Here is a 25,453-nt window from a genome sequence, read left to right on the forward strand (position 1 = left end):
ATACAGCATAAACTGAAGGACTGGGAAGAAGAGAAGCCTCATAAAAGTGAGGTAGCTGATAGGCCTGATCAAAATGTTAAAACAGCCCAGCAGTGAAGTCTACTCCATACATGTAGTGAGCACCTTATTTCATGTCCTGGTAGGATTGCTGAGCCCACTGAACCCACCAAGCAAAGAAAATGCTTTAAGAGAAAATATGCCAGCAAAATGTGCCCCCCTCCTCCATCATGATAGATTGGCTGATCATGCTAAGACACACAGTCCCGGCATGACCAGCCAAGACCAAAAAAGATCTGAGGGCTTCATTTCTCTCCCAGCCTAGAATCAGCCCACATGCCTTAGTCTCTATTTCAAAATTTAGATTTTCTAGGGAGGAAACCTCCTGAAAAACCCATGCCTCTATCAACAAATAAGTGGTTAAAGAAATTGGGGTGCATCCTTACAATGAACTGCTATATAGGAATTACAGATAATGAGGCCAATTCTTATATGCTGTTATGAAAAGATTCATTAAGCTAACAACTTGAAAAAGCCAGCAGAAAATGGTATGTATAAAATACTCCTATTTGTATAAACACACACACACACACACACACACACACACACACACACACACATTTTTACAGGATATACCAGGAAGTAGTGATATTAGTTACTGTAAAGAATAAAATATAAAATCTGGGATGGGAAAGAGACAAATTTCTTTTATTTTTTAAGTTTTTTTTTTTGCTTGAGAGAGAGTGCTTGTGCACAAGGGAGGAGCAGAGTGAGAGGGGGACAGAGGATCTGAAGCGAGGTCTGTGCTGATAGCAGAGAGCCCAATACAGGTGAGATCATGACCTAAGCCAAAGTCAGATGCTTAACTGACTGAGCCACCCACACACACCAAGAGATAAATTTCTTATATTTTATTGTATACCCTTTGTATTTGAAAAAAATTTTACATATTCATGTACATTTTCTTCAATCCCCTGTTCCCCTTAAAGAGCTGACTCAGCAGATTTTCTCCCTTCAAGGTGTTTTAGGGAGTTGCTCATAATGTATTCTGAAGAATACTAGTTCCGTGAAATGCAAATAAGAATTAAGTGAAAGAAAATATGCTGTCTGTCCCAAATATGTTTGGAAAACACTGGGTTAAACCAAGTTAATCAGTTTCTTCAACTATAGGACCTATCAGAGCTTTTAATGTTCACTATAAACTCTAAGAGGGAAATAGAATATATAGACCCTGGACTTACTTGACTACAAATTCCTTTTTTATTTTTATTTTTTTAATGTTTATTTATTTTGAGAGAGAGAGAGAGGGAGGAAAGGCCGAGAGAGAGAGGGAAAGAGAGAGAATCCCAAGCAGGCTTCTCTCTACCAGCACAGAACCCAGAACCTGACTCAGCTTAATCTCACAAACCATGAGATCATGACTGGAGCCAAAACCAACAATCAGATGCTTAATCAACTGAGCCACCCAGTCACCCCAACAAATCCCTTTTTAAAATTTTAATTTCAGTATAGTAAATATGTAGTGTTATATTGATTTCAGGCATACAATATAGTGATTCAACAATTCTACACATTGCTCAATGCTCATCAGGATAAGTGTACTCCTAACCTCATTACCTATCTCACCCATCACCCACACCCACCTCCACTCTGGTAGTCATCAGTTTTCTATAGTTAAGAATCTGTTTCCTGGTCTGTCTCTATTTTTCCTTTGTTCATTTGTTTTGTTTCTTAAATTCCACACATGAGTAAGATCATATGGTATTTGTCTTTCTCTGACTGACTGATTTTGCTTAGCATTATACCCTCTAGATCCATCCATCACCTTGGAAATGGCAAGATTTCATTCCTTTTTATGGCTGAATAATACTCCATTGTGTGTATTTATACCACATCTTCTTTATCCATTCATGTATCATTGGACACTGGGGTGCTTCCATAATTTGACTATTGTAAATAATGTTGCAATAAACATAAAGGTGCATATGTTTTTTGAATTAGTGTTTTCATATAGTTTGAGTAAACACCCACTTGTGTGATTACTGTATTATATGGTCATTCTATTTTCAATTTTTTGAGGAACATCCATACTGTTTTCCACAGTGCTGCACTAGCTTGCATTCCCACCAATAGTGCATAAGGGTTCCTTTCTTCCACATCCTCGCCAACACTTGTTGTTTCTTATGTTTTTTATTTTAGACATTCTGACATGTGTGAAGTGATAGCTCATTGTAGTTTTGATTTGCACTACCTGATGATGAGTGATGTTGAGCATGTTTTCATGTGTCTGTTAGCCATCTGTATGTCTTCTTTGGAGAAAAATTAGAATAACACAGAGAAGATTAGCATGGCCCCTGCACAGATCCCTTTTTTTTTTTTTTTTTTTTTTTTGAGGAGCATCTCATGGAACTGATGGTCTGTGGAACATACTGGGTCTGGAATGAATCTAAGAAACAAATTTGCCCCAGAATTCCTGTCTTCAGGTATCTTCCAGACTGAAAGTGACCCAAGGTGTTCTTAACATTGTTAGGCCACTTTGAATAAAGAGAGAGCTGTCCTTGGGGTGCCTGGGTGGCCCCATTGGTTAAGCATCTGACTTGGGCCCAGGTCATGATCTCACGGTTTGTGCGTTCAAGCCCCACATCAAGCTTTCTGCTGTTAGTGCAGAACCTGCGTTGGATTCTCTGTCTGTCTGTCTGTCCCTCCCCTGCTCACATGCTTTTTCTGTCTCTCTCAAACATAAATAAACATTTACCAAAAAAAGTGGGGGAGGGGGAGAGAACTGTCCATAGGGACAGCAACCCTCCATCTATGTACAGCATCATCAGACCCATGCTTATCCTATTGAACACTCATACCTTAATAAATAAATGTTTAATTAGTTCCTAATTCTGACCCAAGGATTGTGATCAAGTTCTTGTCCAAGCTAGCATTATTTTGGATGAGTTGAGGGACATGAACACCTGATATAGGCCAGAAAAGGAGAGCATTGCTCTTTTCAGACTATGAGAAAGAATGATGTTTAATCACCTTATGTCTCTGAGACGCAAGTTTGTGCTTGGTCCTCTTTTCTACTTAGAGAGCACTGAGGTTGGCCATTCGCCCATTCACTTGGTTCTCATATTTCAGATTCCTCTGTTTTTACGAGCTTGCCCTAACATCATTTCTTTTCAAGTACAGCTGGTTCTTGAGGGGTGATTGATCTTATCCTGATATTTTCTCAGGCCACATACCATCAAATACTTTATTTTTAACCAGAAGGTCCAGGTTTCAGTCTTGGGTTTTTTTGTGACTATTTTTGTTATGACTGAGAACATTTTATTTTCCAGTTTGAAAACTAACTGACTAGAAAGCTGTGCATAAATATGCATCCTGTCCTAATAAAGGGAACAAACAGACCCACCAAAACAGCAGCAGTTGGCACAGGAGGGACACAGAGCTAGGAATCAGAAGACCTGGTTCCAGACTCAAATTCTGTCACTTATTAGCTGTATGAATTCTGTCAGGTTATCCAGTCTTCCATTTTTTTAAAAAAAGTTTTTATGTTAACTCCAGTTAGTATACAGTGTAATATTAGTCTCAGGTGTACAATATAGTGATTCAACACTTCCATACAACACCCAGTGCTCAACACAAGTGCCCTCCTTAATCCCCATCACCTATTTCACCCATTACCCCGACCCCAACCATCAGTTTGCTCTCTATACTTAAGAGTCTGTGTTGGTTTGTCTCTCTCCAGCCTTCCACTTTTTGTTCTATTTAAAAAACATTTTTTTTAATGTTTATTTATTTTTGAGAGAGAGAGACAGACTGAGAGCCGGGGAGGGGCAGAGACTGAGACACAGAATCCAAAGCAGGCTCCAGGCTCTGAGCTGTCAGCACAGAGCCCAACCTGGGGCTCAAACCCACAAACCGTGAGATCGTGACCTGAGCTGAAGTCGGACACTTACCCAACTGAACCACCCAGGCACCCTGGCCTTCCAATTTTTAAATGCGGATTAAATGTTGGGAAGAATAATGGAAGCAATGTACATGACAGTGTGATACATGTGCTATTAATGTTTGTTCATTCACCTATCCAGTGGTCAAAATCATGTGTAGTGAAACCTGAGCCCCATGTGTGTGAATGTGAGAAATTCTCTTAACCTCTCTAAACTTCACTCCCTTGTTCGTAAAATGGAGGAAGTAAGAGAGAGGACATGACTCAAAGGGTTGATGTGAGGACCAATGGGCTAATGTATGGAAAGTACTTAACTCATAAAAAGCACTCAATAAAATATTAGCTGTTGTTGTTGTTTCTATTATCATGACATGTTCCAGTGGATATAGTCACAAAAACTAAATAGATGTATGATAGGTAGGATGTGCGACTTATAGTAACATATACCTAGAGCACAGGCTGAAGGGCCAAGGTTTGCAGAGAATATATTGACAGATTGGCATTTGTTCTCCTTCCTCTCCAGTTACAAAAAACAAAATGTTTATAGGAGGAGGAGAACCTCTGGCAAAGGCCCAAAGTGACTCCCTTCTCAAGAATGGAGACTATATGGGGCACCTGGGTGGCTGAGTCACTTTAGCATCTGACCCTTGATTTCGGCTCAAGTCATGATCTCACAGTTAATGAGTTCAAGCCCTGCATCAGGCTCTGCGCTGACAGTGTGGAGCCTGCGTGGGATTCTCTCTCTCTCTCCCTCTTTCTCTGTCCTTCCCCAACTCATGCATTCTCTCTCTCAAAATAAACTGTACAAAATAATAATGGAGACTGTGCTTTTGGTCTCCCTATCACTGCTACCTTAAAGTCTTGCCCATAGTCAGTCTTTCATTTGAAGGTAGCCACAGATTCTCTCTCCAGGAACCTCCAGGTCTCCAGGACCTCACCAGGATATCTGTGGGGTCAGGAAGTCACCAACACCAAAATGGATTTCTCCTCCCAGGACTTAAGATGGGAGTCAGTAGCCCCAAAGCTTATTGAGATGAGGCAGATAACATATATGGGTGAAGTGGACATGGCAGGGTTAAGAAGGAAGTGTCTGTCCTGTCTCAGGAGGCATCTGCCACCCAGACTGTCTCCACTGTGGCCAAGTAGGAATGGGGTAGATTTTTATCAGACTTTCAAGTTTGAAAAAAAAAAAAAGGTCTATGTGTAATTTTTCTTTTTAAATACTGGCAACAAGGGTGCCTGGGTAGCTCAGTAGGTCAAGCTCAGACTCTTGATTTCAGCTCATATCATGATCTCATGGTTCATGAGATGGAGCCCCGCGTTGGGATCCACGCTGGGCATGGAGCCTGCTTTGGATTCTCTCTCTCTGCCCCTCACCCCCCAAAACAAATAAATAACCATTAAAAAATAAGATTAAATACTAGCAACAATTTCTAAAATTAAAAAAAAAAATCACCATGTAGGCCAAGCATATCTCTGAGTCAATCCCACTCATAGACTGTCTTCAGTCATGGACCACCAGTTTGTGACTGTGCTCTCAAGGTGTCCTTAACCACACTCTACAAACTATTCTCACCAGAAAAGGGCAAGTGGAGAGACTGTGAGGGCCTCAGCCTTCTATTCAATATCATCTGTTTATAAGAGGCCTGTTATTGGAAATCAAATTCCTCAGTGCAAGATTGTCATCCTTTTCTTTTCTCATCCTAACACCTGGCAAAATTGATTGAGGCAATCATGTGAAAACCATTTTTATTTCAGGCAGTACCAGAAGAGAAATCTTGATCTCATAATAATTTTAATCAAGTTGCTCATTAGGCCAATCTGTTATGTGCATATATTAATACATCTCAGATTTAAAAGTATTATTAAATACTATGATGATTCAATAATTTGGGGTATTAATCAGATAATTCAAGAATTTGGGGAGACTGAAATGTCAAAATAGCTCACCTAGGTCGTAAGACTAAACTATAAAACCAGATTTCCAGGTATACTTTCCCTAGCCATAAATGCTTAAGCCATTTACTAATAACAAGCTTAGTGGGGTGCCTGGGTGGCTCAGTCGGTTGAGAGTCCAGCTTCAGTTCAGGTCATGATCTTGCGATTCGTGGGTCTGAGCCCTTCATTGGGCTCTGTGCTGACAGCTCAGGGCCTGGAGCCTGCTTCAGATTCTATGTCTCCCTCTCCTGCCCTTCCCCCACTCACGCTTTGTCTCTCTCTCTCTCTCTCTCTCTCTCTCTCAAACATAAATAAACATCAAAAAAAAAAAAAACAAGCTTAGAATATTAAATAACAGCACCACACTTCATCCATATTTTTCTTACCGGTTCTCAGCTATCTTACCTCTCCCACTACTCTGTGAGCTCTTAGAGGACCTGTGTCTGAATTTTGTTTGCACCCCTGCTACCATGAGGCACCACATGTGCCGAATGTACATATATATGGAGGAATAAATGACGAGAGGAAGGAATGGCTGAGTGAATGCCAGATCACAATTAGGGCTACTTGCAGATTTGGGGATCTTACTTTACTATATTACATTTTTTGAAAGACAGACTTGTAAAGCACAAATCTGGACACACTACTTATTTTGTTCAGGTACAGTTGAGGGCAGTTTAGGGTAAGTGAAGAAACACAACCTTTGGACACAAATGTTAATTTTAGGTTCCAAAAGATCTTTTCACTAGTTGTATGGCCTCGGGCAAATTACTTAATTTCTTTGTCCAAGGGTTTCTTTAGAAGAAAACAGCAGAGTTTTCCTTCTCTGGAGTTATTATGGGGACCAAAAGAGAGTATTTGTAACATATATGTGTGTGTTATGTTGATGTGAACAAATCAGTTCATTTAAATTAGAAATGTTGCCACAGGCATACTCTTTGAATACTGACTTCTGTTTTATGAACATTTACATTAAATGACAAATTCTCCACTGAAGGATATTTTTCATTTAAAATATATTCCTCCCCTAAATTTCAAGAAGACCTGCACCAATGTACAATGTAAACAGTCATACATGACTCACATTCTTGGCTCACATGGTTGCTTCCCACGTGAGACGTAACAAACATGTCCCAAACTGGCATTGCTAAATTAAAGGAGGATATTCCCTTCTTAGAAAAGTTTTCAAGAGAATGGTAATAAATAAATACTAGCCAGGCGAGCTTGGGAAATGTTGGGGCATTTTACAATGGCCCCTTGGGTTACTTCTTGGGTCTGGTTAAAGGGGCAGGTGAGAGTGGGGGAATGGCTTCACTTCTTGGATCTTAGTGTTGAGAACAGATATGAGTGCTAATAAGTCCCCAGAATGCTGGCCAGTGCCATCTTTGTGGCTCGTGGGTGTGGTTCATCAGTACAGATAAAGGCCTTGCCCCACCATTATCTCAGCCCACTCACTTCCGGTACCAGGCAGGTTTGGTCAGCATTGGGCACGTGAGTGTACCTTCTCCCGATGACCACAAAGTTGCGAGACACCAAGAGGAAAGAAGACAGACAAAAGTGGAAGTTGCCTATGCAGGAGGAGCAAGAGAGCAAGCAAATGTTAATCAGTGAAACAGGTTTTGCATAAACTGAAAAGCTGCACTTAGTCACCAGCCTATCTCACTGGTCTCCGAGAAAGAAGGGAAATGGGCCTGAAAAGGATTTTTCGCTGAGTCACTAGAAGCTTTGGTGAAAATTCACAAGTGCCGGACCAAAGTGACCATGTTTGTTATCACCAGAAACGCCACGTGCCCTGGTACAGGAGCCCAAGAACTATAAGAAGAGTCCCCAAATGAGCATCACCCTCAGGCCTTCAGCCCCCTTGGACTGATATGGTTTACAATGCAGTTGTTTGCACTGGGTACATTGATAACAGATGGCTGCTATCATGGGTCTCCAAGTCCTTCAGCATTCCAGGACAGCCCTTCACTTGCAGTATGAGATAGGAAAACTGGTGCCCTGATCCCACACTGTGGGAGCCCAGCATTCTACCTGAATATTTCTATCAATTCTCAGGGGTATTTGTTCCTTCTGATGACCTCTCACTCCACCCAATGTGTAATGGTTAAGAGCACAGGCCTCCGATTAGGACAGACCTGGGATCAAATCCAGGTTCTGTCTCTTTTATTTTTTATTATGTAACATTAGAGAAATTGCTTGGCCTCTCTCAGCCTCAATTTCTTCATCCATAAAAGGGAGATAATAATACCGTACTTTTCTCCTAGGGTGAACATAAGTTGATAATGATGAAGTAATACAGGTAAGGCACTTAGCATGGAACCGGGCACAAAGAACACACCAAATAGATCACAGCTGGTGTTTATATTTCTTTATCCATGCTACCCTAAACGGATGAGTAAAGATAGTAAGCATTTCATGAAGCCTTAACTCCAAAGTCCATGACAGTATTTCCCAAGAAGTCCTTTCAACTCTTCTTTCAGTATCTATTAATTCTGAAAATACTGAACTACAAAAAGTAGATATGAGACATGGTTTTTTTCCCCCTTATTTGGACCATGTTTGATGCACACAAAGAATCACAGACCCCTTATAATAATTACAAGTTTCCCTAGTGATCATTGGCCTCGTGTTGCAAGCATTTGCAAACATTTGTAAACATTTTGCTAAAGAATCCCTAGCCTTTATTAATGACTGCTTTTCTGAAAGGGCTCAATTTTTACCTACTTACTAAATAAATGTTTATTGAGTCTCTGTTTTACATACTGACTAAATAAATATTTGTTGAGGGTCTATCATGCACTGTGTACTGTGTTGGGAATACCTTGGTTGGCACTGTAAAGGAGGTGATAGATACCTAAGAGTTTTGAGAATAGTAGGCTTATTATCCTTTCTCCTCATCTCCAGCATTTGTCTGTGATAATAACTTGATCTGTGTCCAGTAATCAGCTTGTCGTAGGGGTCATGGCTCAGTTGGGAACTTGCCAGCAGCCCAACTGATATTTCTTAGAAATCACACTTCCCACTTCTCACATCTCGCCCTGAAATTGACTGTTTCTCTTGAAAAGACATTTACACAGGGTCTTATTTTCCCTGCTTATGTTTAGACATTTTAATATATTACATCAGATATTGTTTGAGCTGCTGTGGCAGACGCTACAGTCTTGGTGGGGTGACACAAGGCAAGGTGGAATATAATGAAATGACATTGTAAAGACATAGTAGAAGAAGCAGAAGAGGCCTCTGCAGGCTGAAGCTGTCAAAGAAAAACCCCACAGAGGAGGTAGGATTTTAGTTCAGTGTTAAGAATAGATTGGGTTTGGCTGGGGAGAGTGAAGAGAAGGGACATTTTGCTGGAAGGTATAGCATGAGCAGGTGTACAGGGTGGGAATGAGTGTCATGAGCTCAAAGGACTCAAGTGACTGGGACTGCAGCCTGGCTGATGCAGATTTATGCTGAAGAATACCGGGCAGAAAGTGGATGAGTCACGAGGCAAGGCACCAGAGGGCCCTGAGGACCAGGTGGACGTGTTTGTGCTGCTACTTCCTGAGTAATGGCATATAAGTTGTGCTTCATCTGGCATGGTCACTGAGTGGGGAGACACTGGGGGTGAGGACACTGGCTGGGGGCTGCAGAAGAAGACTCAGAAAATTTGAGAATGATTGCCTATGAATGGCAAAGGGAGAGAAGAGGAGGGAATACAAATGATTCCAGAATGTTTGGCCTGGGTGATTGAGAATGACTGGTCACCAGTCCAACTGCCTTTCAAATGTCCTTCTTGCTTTTCCACTGAAATTCTTTCTCCCACTCCTGCCACATGTGGTGCCTGATAATAACAACAGTATTTACCCTCTCCCCTTTCTGTGTTGCTTTCCTACCAAAAGCACTAAAACCCCACCAAATATGAAAGGACCCATCTTTGGAGAGGAATCATAAATAGGCAAAACAATGTGAAGCTCTTGTCAGCTTCCCACTTTCTCTCTTCCGCAAATTTATCCCACTACTAGGAATGAAACAGCAACTATTTGTAATACATGTCATAGGTGTGTTTCTCCCTGGTTTTATTACCCATCAGTGAGTCAGTGGTTAAGTTCATGAGTCCATTTGTCTTAACTTACTCACCCAAAATGGGGGTTTTCTTTTTTAGTTTATATTAAAAGCAATAATATCCTGCACTTGTCATTGCCTTTTGTCATTTAAATAGTGCTTTCATTGTTGTTATCCCATTTGCACCTTTACTAAACAATCCTATGAAACAAGCCTGGCTAGTATTATTATTACGCTTTAATAGATAATCAAGCTGAGACTGAGAATTGACATGCTCATTTACACAGACACCGACAGTTGTACCTGGAAACAGCAGCTAAAATCTGTTTATTTAATTACCTCCAATATTCTAGATGCTGTTACAGAGACAAAGAAGTTTAACACATGATCTTGTATACCTTATAAAATTGGGAAAATCAGGCATAGATACGTGAACAGTTCAAGTACATCCTGTGCCTGAGTGTCCCACTAGATGGCAGTAGAAGCAATGAGCAGAGGGTATAGGATAAATTACCATGTCAGAACATGACACACGAATAAGGGAGGACTGTGTCCATTTCTGGGCCCTGTGTTTTAAGAGGAATGCTGACAACCCAGAGCTCAACCAGGTGAGACTCACTGGGAATCTGACTCTCAGGAATCAAAAATGAAGGGACAGGCATCCAGGAACGAGAACTTAGAGAGGACCTTAGGCTCCCTCCATTTATTAGAAGCCCGGTATGTGAAAGAAGTTTATTCTTTATAGTCCCAAGAATGGGCCTAGAGCTAATAGACAGAAATTACAGGAGAGAGGATTCCAACTTCATATAAGGAAGGACTCCCCAGCCAATGGAACAATGAAAAAATATATAGCACAAACTGCCTGATGTGATAATGAGCTCCCTATGCCTCACAGTAATCCAACATGGACCAGATGAATACCTGTTTAGGATGTTGTTGGTGAAATGCCTATATAAGATCCAGTATGTGTGCCATTGAGTTCAGAACCAGCATGGTGCTAAGGCTGAGGAGAGAGCATCATGCAGGGTTTAAGACCCCAGGCTCTGGAGACTATGGTGCTCACACTTGGAACCGAGCCACCATGTTGTAAAGAAGCCAGTCCACATGGAGAGGCCATTTGTAGGTGTTTGGGCCAATGCTCCAGCTAAGGCATCAGCTGAGAGCCAATATCAACCACTAAACACGTGAATGTGTTAGCCTTTAGATAATTACAATCCTATCAACTTTGAACCATCATACTTGACACCAAACGGAGCAGAGCTGAAATGCCCTGACCAACCTTGCCCAAACTGCAGACTCACAAGCAAAATAAATGTTGTCATTTTAAGCCACTAAGTTCAGGGGTAGTTACATAGTGCTGGATAATGAACACAAATGTGATATTCTACATTGTCATTGAGCTTCAAGGCAACTTACAGGCACGGAGTAAGTAGAAGGTGGTGGTATTTGCAGAAAGGAGGTTGGTGGATTGGCAGACGAGAGAAGAGAAAGCTTGGTGAAGCTACTGGGAGAATATGAATGAGAGATGAATGAGGAGCTTTGGGGGCACAGCGAAGGACACAGTGAGGACCAGATCCATGACTTGTAATACCTTTCCTCCTCTACATGCTTTTGTGAGTTCTCTAACCCTCCTGGAGAAGGCAGTTAGACTGAGCAGTTGCTAGATCCTGACAAGAAGGTGGAACAGAACTTGAAGGTCTGTACATGGCCTCCACATACAAGGAGGGGATGGTGGGCGTGGGAAACACAACACCTAAGGAAACAATGAAACAAAATAAACCAGCCTAGTGTTTGCTGTGGGTATGGAAAGGAATCTTAGAAATTGTTTTCTAGATAAGGAAACCAAAGTCCGGCATTTGGAAAACAACTAAGCACTAATTGTATAGTATGGACAGTACGATTGAATTTCAAAGAACAAAGGTTAGGTGTGGTGAGATATGAATGGGTAATGGGTCCAAAACAGCTTTCCAGATAGGGAGACCAGAAAACTGAGACAAAGTGGATATGATAATAGGCTTCCTCTGTATCTAAGAAGGAGAATGGTAGGACAGGCTTTTCAAAGGTTAGGGCAGGGTGTTGGTTTGAAAAATTTCTCAGTAATACCATGAAGGAAAGTTCTTTCATTTTGGAAGGAAAAAAACTACACTGGGCACACAGAAGAAGGAAACCAGAGTGGGTGACCAGTTCCCTAGCAATCAGGCCGCGATACATTAGGATATCCAAGGACTGCTTCCCTGTGCAGTAAATTCAGGCGGGACGAGGCAGGCAAGGGGTGATACTAGAGGGTAGTTGCCTGACTTCCTCATTGCCTCTGAGACTATAATAAATGTATTTTAAAATTTAAAAGCAATGATGTAAATCTGGGCTGAAATCTGAGTGGCAATTTCTGATGGTCAGGGAGGTCCCCACACTGTTCATTTGTCCTCCTTCCTTTCCCACAGCACACAGCATCGATTATCCTCCCGAGGAAAGAATAAAAAAACCATTTCAGCATCTGGGGTGGAAAAGGAGAGTATTAATCATTATGAAATTTGACAGGGCAGAGGCCTCCCTGAATCCACTCAGGCCATTTAAAACTTTTCTGTCCCCTCTAGACTAGCACGAGTGCACGCGCATCAGACCATAAAAGCAGGAAGATGCTTATATGGAAAGCAGTAATATTTCAGGACTGGCCTGTGTCCGGATGTGTCTCATTACACCTCATTGTCTAAATCAAGTCATGGCAGTTGTCAGTAAACTTTTATTCTTGTTTTCTGAAGATGCTGCCAAAATTCCAGTTACTTTGGAAGTTGTGCACAGGGCAGTTAATTCAGTTTAAATTAAAAAGAAAGACACCAATGTGGTGGTGGTTTTAATTCAGAGAGTTATTATAATAGATAGAGATTCTGGGAAAAAAATAGGGCAAGTCTAAGTGAAATTGATAGGCTATGAAATGGACCCAGGGGATGTTTTTGAATAAGGAAAGGGAACATGCTCCCATTACAACCTCACTTAGGATTCAGTGCAGGGTCTGGAGCCAAGCCAGTGCATGTGTGATGGGTAGCCCAAGGGCGTCCCTCAAGATATCAAGCCACCTACTTAACCCTACCATCCAGCAGTTAGAACTGAGGTGAGTCAATATGTCTTAGAATTGGGGATTACAGAGGCTATTGAAAGACCATCAAGATAATTTCTCTGCCTTCAGGGAGGAGTAAAACAAAATCATTCTATATGTATGAAATTATTGTTTGTATATTATATTTCTATGAAAGACCTCACAAATGCACCCTGGGGGAGCAGTTTAGAATTAATCCATCACTGTCAAGAAATTGTTTATGTGCTACCTCTCCTACTTCAGGTTCACACTTCTCTTCTCATCCTTTTGTGAAGAGACACATAGTGGCTGGTTATTATCTTCCTGATAAGAGGCATTCACATGTTTAATCTCTTTTTTCCTTGAGCATATTTATTTCTGAAACCTTTCCTCACGTGTCCTTAAATAATATTCTTTACTTGATGCTGAGTCCTTCTTGAAGTTGTTGCTTCATTATGAAACCCAAGCTGAGCCATGTATTCTAGAAAAAGTTTGGCCAATTCAAAATATTAAGAGCAATGATTTAATGACCCTGCAGTCCAGAACTTATTCCTCCAGGAGCATACCAGCTGTTTAAACCACAGCATGAGGATGGCTGATGGCCATTTATTGTCTTGTTGCTTTTCTAACAGACTTACATGTAACTAATCTGTCTTTCCCAGTAACACTCCCTCATCAAATGTTTCCTTAATGGACCGTGATTAAATGGTTTTAATTGTTCAGTGAAAATATAGGACTCATTTTTTAAAAATTAGGAAATGCATGATGCTACAAATATTTGTGTCCCCCTCCCCCCACCGCCAAATTCATTTGTTAAAAACCTAATGCCCACAGTGATGGTATTAGAGGTAGGGCCTTTGGGAGGTGATTAGATCACAAGGATGGAGCTCTCATGAATGGGATTAGTGCCCTTTTAAAAGACTTATGAGAGCTTGCTCAGTCCCTTCTGCTCTGCAGGATACAACAGAGAAGTCTGCAACCCAGAATAGGGCTTTCACCTGACCATATTGGCATCCTGATCTTGAACTTCCAGCCTCCAGAACTGTGAGAAATAAGTGCCTGTTGTTTATAAGCCACCCAGTCTGTGGTATTTTGTTATAGAGGTACAAACAAACTAAAACACATGGTTAAAAAAAAAAAGTATGCAATGAAAATTGCTCTCCCAGTATCTGCACTGGCCATTTAGCTCCCCCCATGGAATCCAGTACCATCTCCTGATCTGTGTTCATAGAGATGGCTCATGAATGTAAAAAGAAATACATACACAGTAAAACCTTGGTTTGCAAGTATAATTAGTTCCAAAAACATGCTTGTAATCCAAAGCCCTTGTATATCAAAGCAAATTTTCCCTTAAGAAATAATGGAAACTCAGATGATTCGTTCCACAACTCAAAAATATTCATGTAGAAATGATTACAGTCCTGTAATATAATACAAAATACTAAAGAAAATAAAAAAAATTTTTTTTACTTGCCTTTGAAAACCTTTGTGGCTGGTGTGAGGGAGACCAGAGAGAGAAGGGTTATTGTGTAGGACGACTTTCACAATCCCTTATGGAATCACTGCTATCTACTGACTCAATGGAATTTTTTCTGCATGGGGGCCATTGTATATGCTCATATGGATGTTGACTATAGTACAATATTAATAAACTTTTGTCATATACTGTACTTAATGTAATTGTCAATAAGGCAGCAGAAGAAGGGGTCTCTATCTGCAGGCAGTCTGACCTAGAATGAAGCAAAGCATTCTTTCCTAAGCTTACTTTGTTTGGAAAAGCAGAGGACTGTCCATAGGTGCTCTGAAGTGACAAAAAATACACTAGTGTCAGTTGTGGGCACTTTCTAACATTCTGAAAAATCAATGATAACTGCCAAACACTGCAGCCTGAGACCGAGCATCTGAGCATGAGAAACAATCATCCACAATCTCACTGAGAGAGAGAGAGAGAGAGAGAGAGAGAGGGAGAGAGAATCATTAACTTCGTTGTGATCATGTGATGTTAGGCATCACATACTACTCGTATTGCAAGACATCACTCATTTATCAACTTAAAATTTATTAGAAATGTTTGTTCACTTGTGGAACACTTGCAGAACAAGTTACTCACAATCCAAGGTTTTAATGTAATATATTTTGAATACGATTGGCAGTGTGCTTTAACACTGCTCTATATCTTTTCTTAAAAGTTATTAATATAGGGGTGCCTGCATGGCTCAGTTGGTTGAGCGTCCGACTTCGACTCATGTCACGATCTCATGATTTATGAGTATGAGCCCTGTGTTGGGCTCGCTGCTGTCAGTGCAGGGCCTGCTTCAAATCCTCTGTCCCTCCCCTGCTTGTACTTTCTCTCCTCTCTCAAAAATAAATAAACATGAAAAAAAGTTAATAGTATATATTGGGAATCTTTCCGTACACACTGATCTGCTTCATTCTGTGATACAGCTGCATAGTACTCTGCTGAGTAGATGTACCATAATATATTTGTTCCAGACATTTCTGAATACTTATCCCATTCTCCAAAATACCCTCTACAGCTGAAGACTATGGAAGATCCTACTTCATCTTTACTGTATAACTGTTTGCAGAGTGCTTCCTATAAGCACAGCTCTGTGTTTGGTGCCAGAGGGAATGCAAGAAGCAGTAAGTTTGGCAGCCTGGCTCCCTAAGAAAGTACAGCCTCATCAGGGAGAAAAGACACGGGGATGAGAAGAGCTAGATTGCCAATGCTATCCCCCTGCCACTTTTCCTTTGTTTTCTTGCACATTAGATTCCCTTTCCCATGGCTTTGTACATGGCACAAATGGCCTTTCCATTTGTCAGATGTGCATATGACTGTGAGCCTGAGATGGCTTACACTGGGAACTTCTAGAGCAGGGATTGCCAGCTCTCCTATAGGGGCCAGGAAGGAGACCTCCGTGAGTGGAGTGAAGTGAGTGAGCCGCTTGGGAGCATACAAGCTCTGTTTAAAGGGAGTGAGCAGCCTCCCCTCTCTCTGCCCCTCCCCTACTTATGCTCTCTCTCTCAAAAATAAACATTAATTTAAAGGGAGTGACCAGCTGCTGCTCTGCTCCAGGAAATTATTTCCCTGTGGTTGCTAGATCTTCTGATTGATGAAAAGGAACCAGTGGTAAAAAGTACATGGGATCTTTCTGTGTTATTTCTTATAACCTCAAGGGAATCTACAACTGCCTCAAATAAAAAGTTTGATTTAAACTAAGAGCAGAACCCTGGATCATGGTGTGAAATTACCCGATTTACAAGTATGGGGAAAATGTTAATGCTGCAGGCCCAGAAACCTCATCTGTAAGCCAGATACAGCTTCAGAACCACCATTTTGCTCTCTGTGCACAGGGGGATTATTATGATTTGATTTGCATGAAGCCTGAGGCAGCCCAATCTACATGTTTGCTTAAAACATCTTTCTTGTTCCTGTGGCTTTCCATTGTCTTTGACAGTGGCCATCCCCACTTATGAAGCTTCCTCTCATTCCAGGTCCTTGGATGTGGCTCTGTTGCCCAAGCTATCCTCAGTCGTGGACACATGGGAGGAATTGTCACTATCAATGTTGGATTTGCAATGGCAGTTGTAATGGCCATTTATGTGACTGGAGGTGTCTCTGGTAAGTAATAGAAATAATAATAGCTGCTGTTAATTCAATCATTCCAGTGCGCTAGCCCAGTGTTGGATGCTTTACATACCTCAATTTATTTGGATCTCCACAACCCTGAAAGAATATGTATTTGGTTCTATTTTTATAGATGTTAAAATCAAAGGGGACAGCAAACGGTAAGTGACTTGTGCAAAGGCAACATTTAGCAAGAGACAGAGATGGGGTTAGGATTCAGAACTAGCTGACCCCTAAATCTAGTCACTATATTGTATTCTTCATCCATCAATATGATCTTTTAACTTCTCTACTCCATGCCTGGAAGCTGTTCTCGGATACCCCATGACGAGCCCAGTGAAGATCACTCCAAGAGAGAAAAATCCCTGGACCTTTACCCACAGCAATGAAAAAGTCTATGCCACTTGCAAAATGACTGGTGCTGTCATGCAAGTGCAGGTCTCATCAAGCAGATCATGGGCTAATTCTGCCCTGATTAGAAGCCACTCACAATGTTCTGAGAAGCAAAATGAAATGATGATATTTAACGCAGTCTGGGGACTTAGGAGAGCACTGTGGAAATGATCCAGTTCTCAAAGGCACTCAGAATCTTTCAGAATCCTTGTCAGAACACTAAGCCAGGACCACTGGGGATAAAGGAAGAAAGGGAAACACCACGTGCTGGGTGCTATCCTGGGGCTGTCCATACTTTATCTCTTTTCTCTAAAGCAGCCCTCTGAGGCAGGCATTGCTGTCTACATCCCACCAAGAAAAGTGGAGCGCCAAGATATTAAATAAATTGCTGGAGTCGCACAACTGGCAAAGAGCAGAGCAAAGATTTGATGCAGGTCTACGTGACAGCAAACCTCATGTCCCCACGGTCACACAATATTCACAGTGGTCTATTATGGGAAGGGCGTTATAAGCAGGACCTTTGGGCAGAGCAGGCCTGCCAGACAACCATGCTGGCCAGCTGGCCTGGTGACAGATACTGCCATTGGAGCCCTGAAGAATGGTTGCCTAGACCCCGGGGGAGCCTCCTTGGGCTGGGCACCTGGAACGGTCATTTGCTGGCTGGCACCCTTTCCATAGCACATGGACTCAGATCCTGGGGTGGTCCAGGCTAGAGATGCCTGTATGTGTGATTTGTTTGGCATGAGCAGTGTTTATGTTCACTCTCTCGTCAAGCCTTTGCTGTGATCCCAGGGCTGCACTGCCTACCTAAGCACAAGAGTACACAGGGGACCATCCTGACTGCGCCAAGGCCAAATTACAGTGCAGGCCTTGACAGCAGGCACAGATCACAGTTGTGGCTTAAAACAAGCATGCAGGAGGCTCCACTGCTGTCCCCCAAGGCCCTCCTATGTTCACACAACAAGTGTGGTTTCCACAAACCGTGGGATATAAACATGAGTGCATTCTCAGCTGTTTTTTAGGTAGTGACACGGTTTGGGAATATTTCACCTGCATAACACCCTGAATTGAATTCTATTTATTTAGAAAAATTGACCCCAGGCCCTAGGAGTGTAAGAAATTGCTTTCATCACCACTGCAGCCCATGTCTGTTTGTATCCATTGATATACTCAGGGATTTGGGCGGTCACCATAGGAAAAAAAGGGACAGAGACCAGCAAGAAGAGGAAGAGAGGGTGAGGGATGGTGTGAAGTCTTCCCATCTGGCCCCTAGACCTGGGTTAAGCCCCTGTGGCCAGAGGGGTGAGAACCAGAGCTGATGGGACTGTTTCCACTAGAGGCTGTTTCTGGGTGAGGGTTAAGAGCTGACCAAGTTGTTCACCAGAGCCTGTGAGACCCCAAAATACAAGTACAGCAGTTTCTAAGCCCGGTTAATACAAGATGGCATTGGGTTGGAAAGGAAGCTCATCTCCCCATCTCTGGAGAGGCTCCTTGAAGACTGGTGCATTCCCACTGGTGGGAAGGTGCAGGGACAACACACCAGCCTACCACTGACATCCACACAGACACCCGTACTGGTTGTTTCAGCAGCCACGGGACTAGGATAGGAAGACTGTGGGGGAGATGACTTTCTCATGTGGCTACAGCTAACATACTGGTTTGAGGGCACATATGAGGCCCTCTTTGAGGATTCCAAAAATAACCAATGCGCACTGGGCATAAATATAAATAAGATCTCATTTGTGGTCACAGACTGGTGAAGTCAAACGACATCTGGTTTTGAAATAGAAAACATTACCTTACTGGAAGGAAGTTACCACACCCTGCTTCCTTGTGAACATGCCAGTGGTCTGCCATTCAAATCTGGCCAATCGGAACTCACAACTCCTCCATTAATTTTGCAACGTCCCCCGTGACAGTGTTCACACTGCCTACTTTTACCTAGGCTATGGTGGTTGTTTTTGATGTAGCATTCTATAAGCAGTATAAATTCTTGAAAAACAAAAGAGCTTTGCGTGATGACAAATAAAATATTAAGGTTGCCTCTATCACAGAATGGTCTCTGAGTGCGGGAAAGGGGGTCACTTGCCCAGAACAGCACCTTGAAAGGGTTCAATCTGCTCGCATAAGACTTCCGTCTTGGGCCTGGTGGGCTCCAGTTCCACCCCGGGCTCTTCATATGAATCATCTGATCGTTACAACAACCTTGGCAGAGCCAAGACTTGAGGGCGGCACTCTCTGTGCCTCGCACTCATGTTCTTTCCACTACACCGCTCTGCTTTGTCCAGCAGTATTCCAGGCTGTGCGCTCATCTCTGCCAGGAGAAATCACCTGTTGCTTTGCAAGGCACCATCCTGAACACACCCTCTCGAATTCCCAAACAACTTTCCCTCTCAGTACTTTTGCAGTCTGAGGTACCTGAATAAAATGCTCTGACTATTTATTTATTCGGCTTTCATCTTTTGAACTCTTGCTATGTGCCTTTCATTGTGTGAAGGCCAAGGTGAAGAATGAGGTCTCTGTCTCAGAGTGCTTATGAGGGTTCATTTCCCCTTAGACATCTCTTTTCCAACTTAAGATTGTTTTAGACCTTCTGGATGTGGACCAAGGAATTACCAGATGCAGATTTAAACCTTAAACAATATATTGTATAAATATATTGACTTAAAAATATATTGAAGTTATCAGTTTATATCAATCTCTTTGAGGTTACTGTTTTATAGATAGACAAAGCCCAGTGGATGGATGATGGCTAGATGGTAGACTGATGATAGATATAGACAGAAAGTAAGCCTTGTGAGCCCAAGTTTCTTTCTATATCTGACTCCCTTTTCAGAAAGCTTAACTCTCTAAACAGTGTCTAATGACACTTGCAGGTTACTAGTTCCCATTTCCTCCCCACTCAAACACAAACACACACACTTACACACATACTTACACTCACAAATGCTTAAGTCTCTGTCTCTTCACATACAGTTCTCTACCTAGAAGACTGAATTCTGCCTGGGATCTCTAGATAAGGCTTTCTTCATAATAATTCTCCCTGGCCTGCTGCTGACATCCCTAATCATCTTATCTTTCTTGTAGGTGGCCACATCAACCCAGCTGTGTCTTTTGCAATGTGTCTCTTTGGACGGATGAAATGGTTCAAATTTCCTTTTTATGTGGGAGCCCAGTTTTTGGGAGCCTTTGTAGGAGCTGCAGCCCTCTTTGGCATTTACTATGGTGAGTAGGACAGCTGGCCATGATTTTAAAGTCAGAATTACTTGGTAGGAAGAGATAAGATAAGGCAAGAGCAGAACATGTTCCGCAGTTGACAGGCAGTTCTAAGAATTCTAGGTTCTAAATAATGGGACCAACATTATCATTAGGACAAATTCATGAAGCCTGTTTAAGAAAATGGTCACAAGCTTAAATGGAGGGCAGAACTTGAAGTCTATTTTTAGATCCAATCAGTACCACAATGTGAACATGCACAAAATAAGCAATAAGCCAGTGGCTTCTCCGCAAGCTTTCTCTGAGTTGGCTGGGAGAGGAGGTGTTGACTGGTAGGTAGCAAAGGATATGATGAGTAAGTATTTAGAGAAAGAATCTGGAACAAAGTCTTTGAAGGAAGAGGCATTGTTGAGAATAGGCTAGGTGGGGATCTCTTCTCCATTCCGTCCAACAACCAGGACTTCTGTTCTGCAACAGTCTTGGGGTGAAAACACAGCCCTGACGATTGAAGCCCCAGACTTTAACTCTGTGCTGTGTGAGTAAACAGCTGTGTGACTTAAGTAAGTCATCTGACTTTGTTGTTTCAGTTTCCTTCTCTGGAAAATGAGATAATTGACTTCTAAGACTCTTCAAACTAAAAAATCTTGAGATTGTATGAAATTAACTGTTAAAATAGTTCCTTCTGTCTAACCCAAGTTAAGTCTCCTACATTATGACTCTTGAATTGAAGCCCTTAGGAACTAGAATTTATGAAACCATGCCTTAGAGAAATACAACGTGGAAGGAGGCTTCTTCCCACAGAGTGTCTTTCTGAGAAAGAGAGCCTAAGAGGAATGACAGAGAAACGCAGCCCAGATCAGAAACTGGGAGAGCCAGCTGCTGTGGCAGGAGGGACTGGGGCCAGCGCTGGCTGTGTCGAGGACTGCTGTCTCCCTTGTTCTGAGGGCATCTTCACTGTACCACAGCACACCCCCAATTTCTGGACTCATATTGGGGGTTACTGAGAACCCTCTGGGAATTATGAGTTTTGCCTACAGTACATCAAAGCTCCACTTTGGCATTTGGTTGATATCAAAAATTCCAAGAATTTCCCCCAGAGAATATTAGTTCCCCAGATCCAATGGCTAAGGATTTGGCTCAAGTTTGGAGTGAACCATAGAGGGCAACCAGGGCTTTCCATCTTTGACCTGGTATCCTGGAATTTCTTTGGACATCTCTAAAACTACCATGCTATGGGGGCTCCTGGTTGGCTCAGTCTTTTAAGTGCCTGACTCTTGATTTCGGCTCAGGTCATGATCTCACAGTTTGTGGGTTTGGGCCCCGTGTTGAGTTCTGCGCTGATGGTGCAGAGCCTGCTCGGGATTATCTCCCACTCTCTCTCTCTCTCCATGCCTCCCCCACCCCTCAAAATAAATAAACTTAAAAAAAAAAACCATAAAACTACCACGCTATGAAGTGAGGAGTGGCAAACAGTGTGGATCTGCCAAGCTGAACCTAAGTGATTGTAGCTATTTAGCACAAACAGGACATAGGCTGCACTCAGCTTTGCCAGGAGGACACTAATGTTCCAGAGCTCTGTCTTCCGTAGATGGACTTATGTCCTTTGCTGGTGGAAAATTGCTCATCGTGGGAGAAAATGCAACAGCACACATTTTTGCGACATACCCAGCTCCATATCTGTCCCTGACAAATGCATTTGCAGACCAAGTAAGTGTACATTTAACAAAGATCTAACTCTGGTGAAAATATATGATCTAGTAAGGGGAAATCATAGTTGCATTATAGGCTAGCAGAAAGGAAAGGCTGTGTTTCCAAAGTCAGAGGTCATTAGGCATAACCCAAGCTTTTTGTTAACAAGTTTTTTCCTTTACCAAAGTTGACACTACTAAAAAAGTTTTCTGGTTCCTCTTTAATACATACACTTGTTTCACTTTGGTTGAGGTCCAGAAGAAGCAGATGACTAGACATTTCAACCCCTAAAGGAGCAAATAGGGTTTGTTTCAGGATTACAGTCTCTTTTATGATCTGAATGGGGAGGCCATAAGAAAAGACCTTTCTATCTCAATTCAAGGACTGTGAAGTGTGGTAGTTGAGCCTAGAGTATCACTGATCCTCTGTGTCTCCTCATATGCACAGGTTTATCTAAACTCTCAAGGTAGCTAGAAGTGTCTCCACCTTATTGGCATTTAAACAAGCTGCACCCACCATCTATGATGTAGCCAAATGAACAGTTATTCTGGTCTATTTGTTGGAGGATCAACATTAACAACCTGATAGTCTCTTCCTCCCTTACTGTATCCCAGGAGGTTGCTGGTCAACCTGGTAGGAAGGAAGGAAGGAAGGAAGGAAGGAAGGAAGGAAGGAAGGAAGGGTAGGAGGAGAACAGGAGGGAGGGAGGGAGGGAGGAAAAAGGGGAGAGAGGACATCTCCAGCAACTCTAAGTTGTTCTCTTGTGATCAGGATTTATACGGTGGGACTGGGAAGAGTGAGCATGTGTATAAAATGAATCTTCCAGTTTGCCAACTCTGTCCACCTCCATTTAAGATAGATGAAAGAAACTATGCCCTCATGTCCTAAGTCTTTTTCCTTCCCACTTTTATCAATAAACCAAATAGGCAACAAGTCTTTCTTGAGCACTTTCTTTTTTTAAATTTTTTTTTCAACGTTTATTTATTTTTGGGACAGAGAGAGACAGAGCATGAACGGGGGAGGGGCAGAGAGAGAGGGAGACACAGAATCGGAAACAGGCTCCAGGCTCTGAGCCATCAGCCCAGAGCCTGACGCGGGGCTCCAACTCCGGACCGCGAGATCGTGACCTGGCTGAAGTCGGACGCTTAACCGACTGCGCCACCCAGGCGCCCCTCTTGAGCACTTTCTATATACTCAGCCTTGTGTTGGAGCTGGAGGGACTGACAAGTAAACAGGAGTTGTAAAGATCCAAGATTTGGAGTCTGAGTACCTGACTTAAAATAACAGTTCTGCCCCAACTCCCTGAGTAGCCTTAGCTAAACTACTGAACTTTCAGGGTCTCAGGTTTTCATTTGTAAAGTGGGGATAGTAGTAGTACTTATCAAATTACTTGTAAGAATAAAATGAATAATATGAGGAAAATGTAAACAGTCTCTGCTCAGGAATTTAGAATCTAGTGAAAAACAAAATGATCACTTAAGAACAAGAGGAACATTGCAAAACTGAGGATAATTAGATGGGAAACTGGACTGCAGGAGTCACATTAGTAATTTGGAACAGAGAGTCTAAGCAAGCTGCGATGATAAGAAAAGTTTTGGTGGAAAAGACACAGAGAGATGTAGCTGCCATAAAAAGGAATGTTATCATAAGCTGAAAAGATAGAAGGATTATATTCAAATGAAGTAGTTTAGGGTCTTACTCTATTTCCATACTTGGAGTATCAGACTCATCCAAATGTCACACTTCAAGAGGACATACTACTGAAAGAGAGGATCCAAAAAGGTCACACAGCAATGAGTGGAGAGTAGGGATGTTTGCTCTAGAGAAGGTGTGCGTGCAGGAGCTGGGGAGGATGTATGTGATCATCATGTACCAGTAGCTTTCAAAGATTTGAGGGAGTGTCAAGTGCAAAAAAACTTAGACTTGGTGTGTATACCCTCCATGGAGATTTGGTGGAAATTAGTACATAGCAGGTACTCAATAAATATTTATTACTATACTTATATATTAAGTATGTGAAATTTGTACACCAGTATTTACATACTAATTATAAAATATTTAATCCCTACATGAATGAAATTATGGTGAGATCAAGTTATATTCAATAAAAGGAAGACTCTTCTAGCAATTGGGGCTGGGCTAAATATAGACCCTTTTGTCACAGGACAACAGTCATTAGGCCTGTCTAGTGGTAGGCCTTTCTGGGTAACCTCCAGGGCTGGAAAGCTTGGATTCAGAGATTCAAACACCAGATGATGGACATTGTGGGATGTGTCCCCTTTAAGGTCCTTTCCAGCCTGGAGACTAAATTAGCCAGTTGGAAACTAGGAAAAACTGGTGTCATCTGAAGGAAAGGAGCAGGAGGGAAGTTGTTTCATAAACTTGGGACAGCAACACAGAAAAAGACGGGAGGGGAGAGACCGCAGGATTGCTGGAAACAAGATGGTGGGCGTCCTTTACCCCTCTGGGCATCAGTCTCTATTAAGTGAGAGAGAATGGCTAGATGATAATGGTTTCAAAGTGCCAGGAGGACAGGGAGGGTGGGAACAGTTCACATTGACTGGCACAGTTGCTGAGTCAGTAAGGGATGCAGGGGCTGCCTCAGAATGGACTCTGGGGATGCCAAACAGTTGGGTTTCTACGTTCCCAACGTAGGGTTTCTAGGGATCCTACGTTCCATTAAATTCAGGCACAGTTTATCTTATAATGAAGAAGAGGGGAGCAGCGTCAAGAGCTGTTGAGGGACCTTTAGAGATGTCTCCTGTGATTTCAGGTCCTTTCCATTTGAGCTAAGAGAGAAAGAATACTGACTTTCTCTCTGAAACCCCGGCTTGCATTGAAAAGGGCAGTGGCTTCATTGCATACTTCATTCAGTGTGGTTTGCATACTTCATTCAGTGTGGTCACAGGGTTTCATCCCTGTGCTCTCAGGCTTTTCTGAGAATGTGAGGAGCAAAGTGAAGCCTCTAGCCCCACATATTTCCCCCCTGAGTCCTGGTGCAATGCTGTCCTCCTTATTCCTCCTGAGAGTTAGCTGGGGCCAAGCCATCCCTGACACACCACCACTCCGGGGGCAGGAGAGTGACACAAGCCTCCCTCTGAATTCTGCAGTGTGCTGGGAGATGGGGCCCGGTCTTGCCTCTTTCCAAGCATCTGCCCTGAAACAAGTCACTCAGAACCAACTGAAGCCTCAGGTTAGTCTTCTGATAAATGGCATCAATAATACCTGCTTAATACACGGTAGGTAGCAGTAAAATCCCTCAACAAGCAGTTATTTTTCAACCTTTAGCCAGGCATCTCTCCCTCCCAACCTTGTTCTTATAATGCAATCCTATATCATGTTACATGCTCTTCCAATTCCTGTCTTCAAGATGTACCACTGAGTATCTTGGTGATAAGAAAATTGCTTGGTCTTCTGGTCAGTGGAGGTCCAGCCTCACTGAGGGTTCCCATCTCTTACCCGATGCTTATCCCCATATGATCTCCTAAGCCTCAGTCACTGTGTTCACTTCATTCACCTTTTCTCAAAGTGAGTT

General features: G+C 42.3%; 1 protein-coding gene and 1 pseudogene across 1 annotated transcript in view; both read left to right on the forward strand.

Moving 5' to 3' along the window:
- The window catches only part of AQP9 (aquaporin 9), a 48,218-nt gene that overhangs the window by 13,572 nt on the left and 9,193 nt on the right, over positions 1–25,453 (forward strand). Inside the window, exons 3-5 of the mRNA XM_040492817.1 lie at positions 16,488–16,614; positions 20,101–20,238; positions 21,818–21,936. Coding sequence (XP_040348751.1) covers positions 16,488–16,614; positions 20,101–20,238; positions 21,818–21,936 — 384 coding nt within the window. The remainder of the gene's footprint in view (positions 1–16,487; positions 16,615–20,100; positions 20,239–21,817; positions 21,937–25,453) is intronic.
- LOC121042136 (uncharacterized) lies at positions 2,302–2,388 on the forward strand (annotated as a pseudogene).

The sequence above is a fragment of the Herpailurus yagouaroundi genome, unplaced genomic scaffold (assembly GCF_014898765.1).
Source record: "Herpailurus yagouaroundi ecotype Mexico unplaced genomic scaffold, PumYag 184, whole genome shotgun sequence".
Lineage (NCBI taxonomy): Eukaryota > Metazoa > Chordata > Mammalia > Carnivora > Felidae > Herpailurus > Herpailurus yagouaroundi.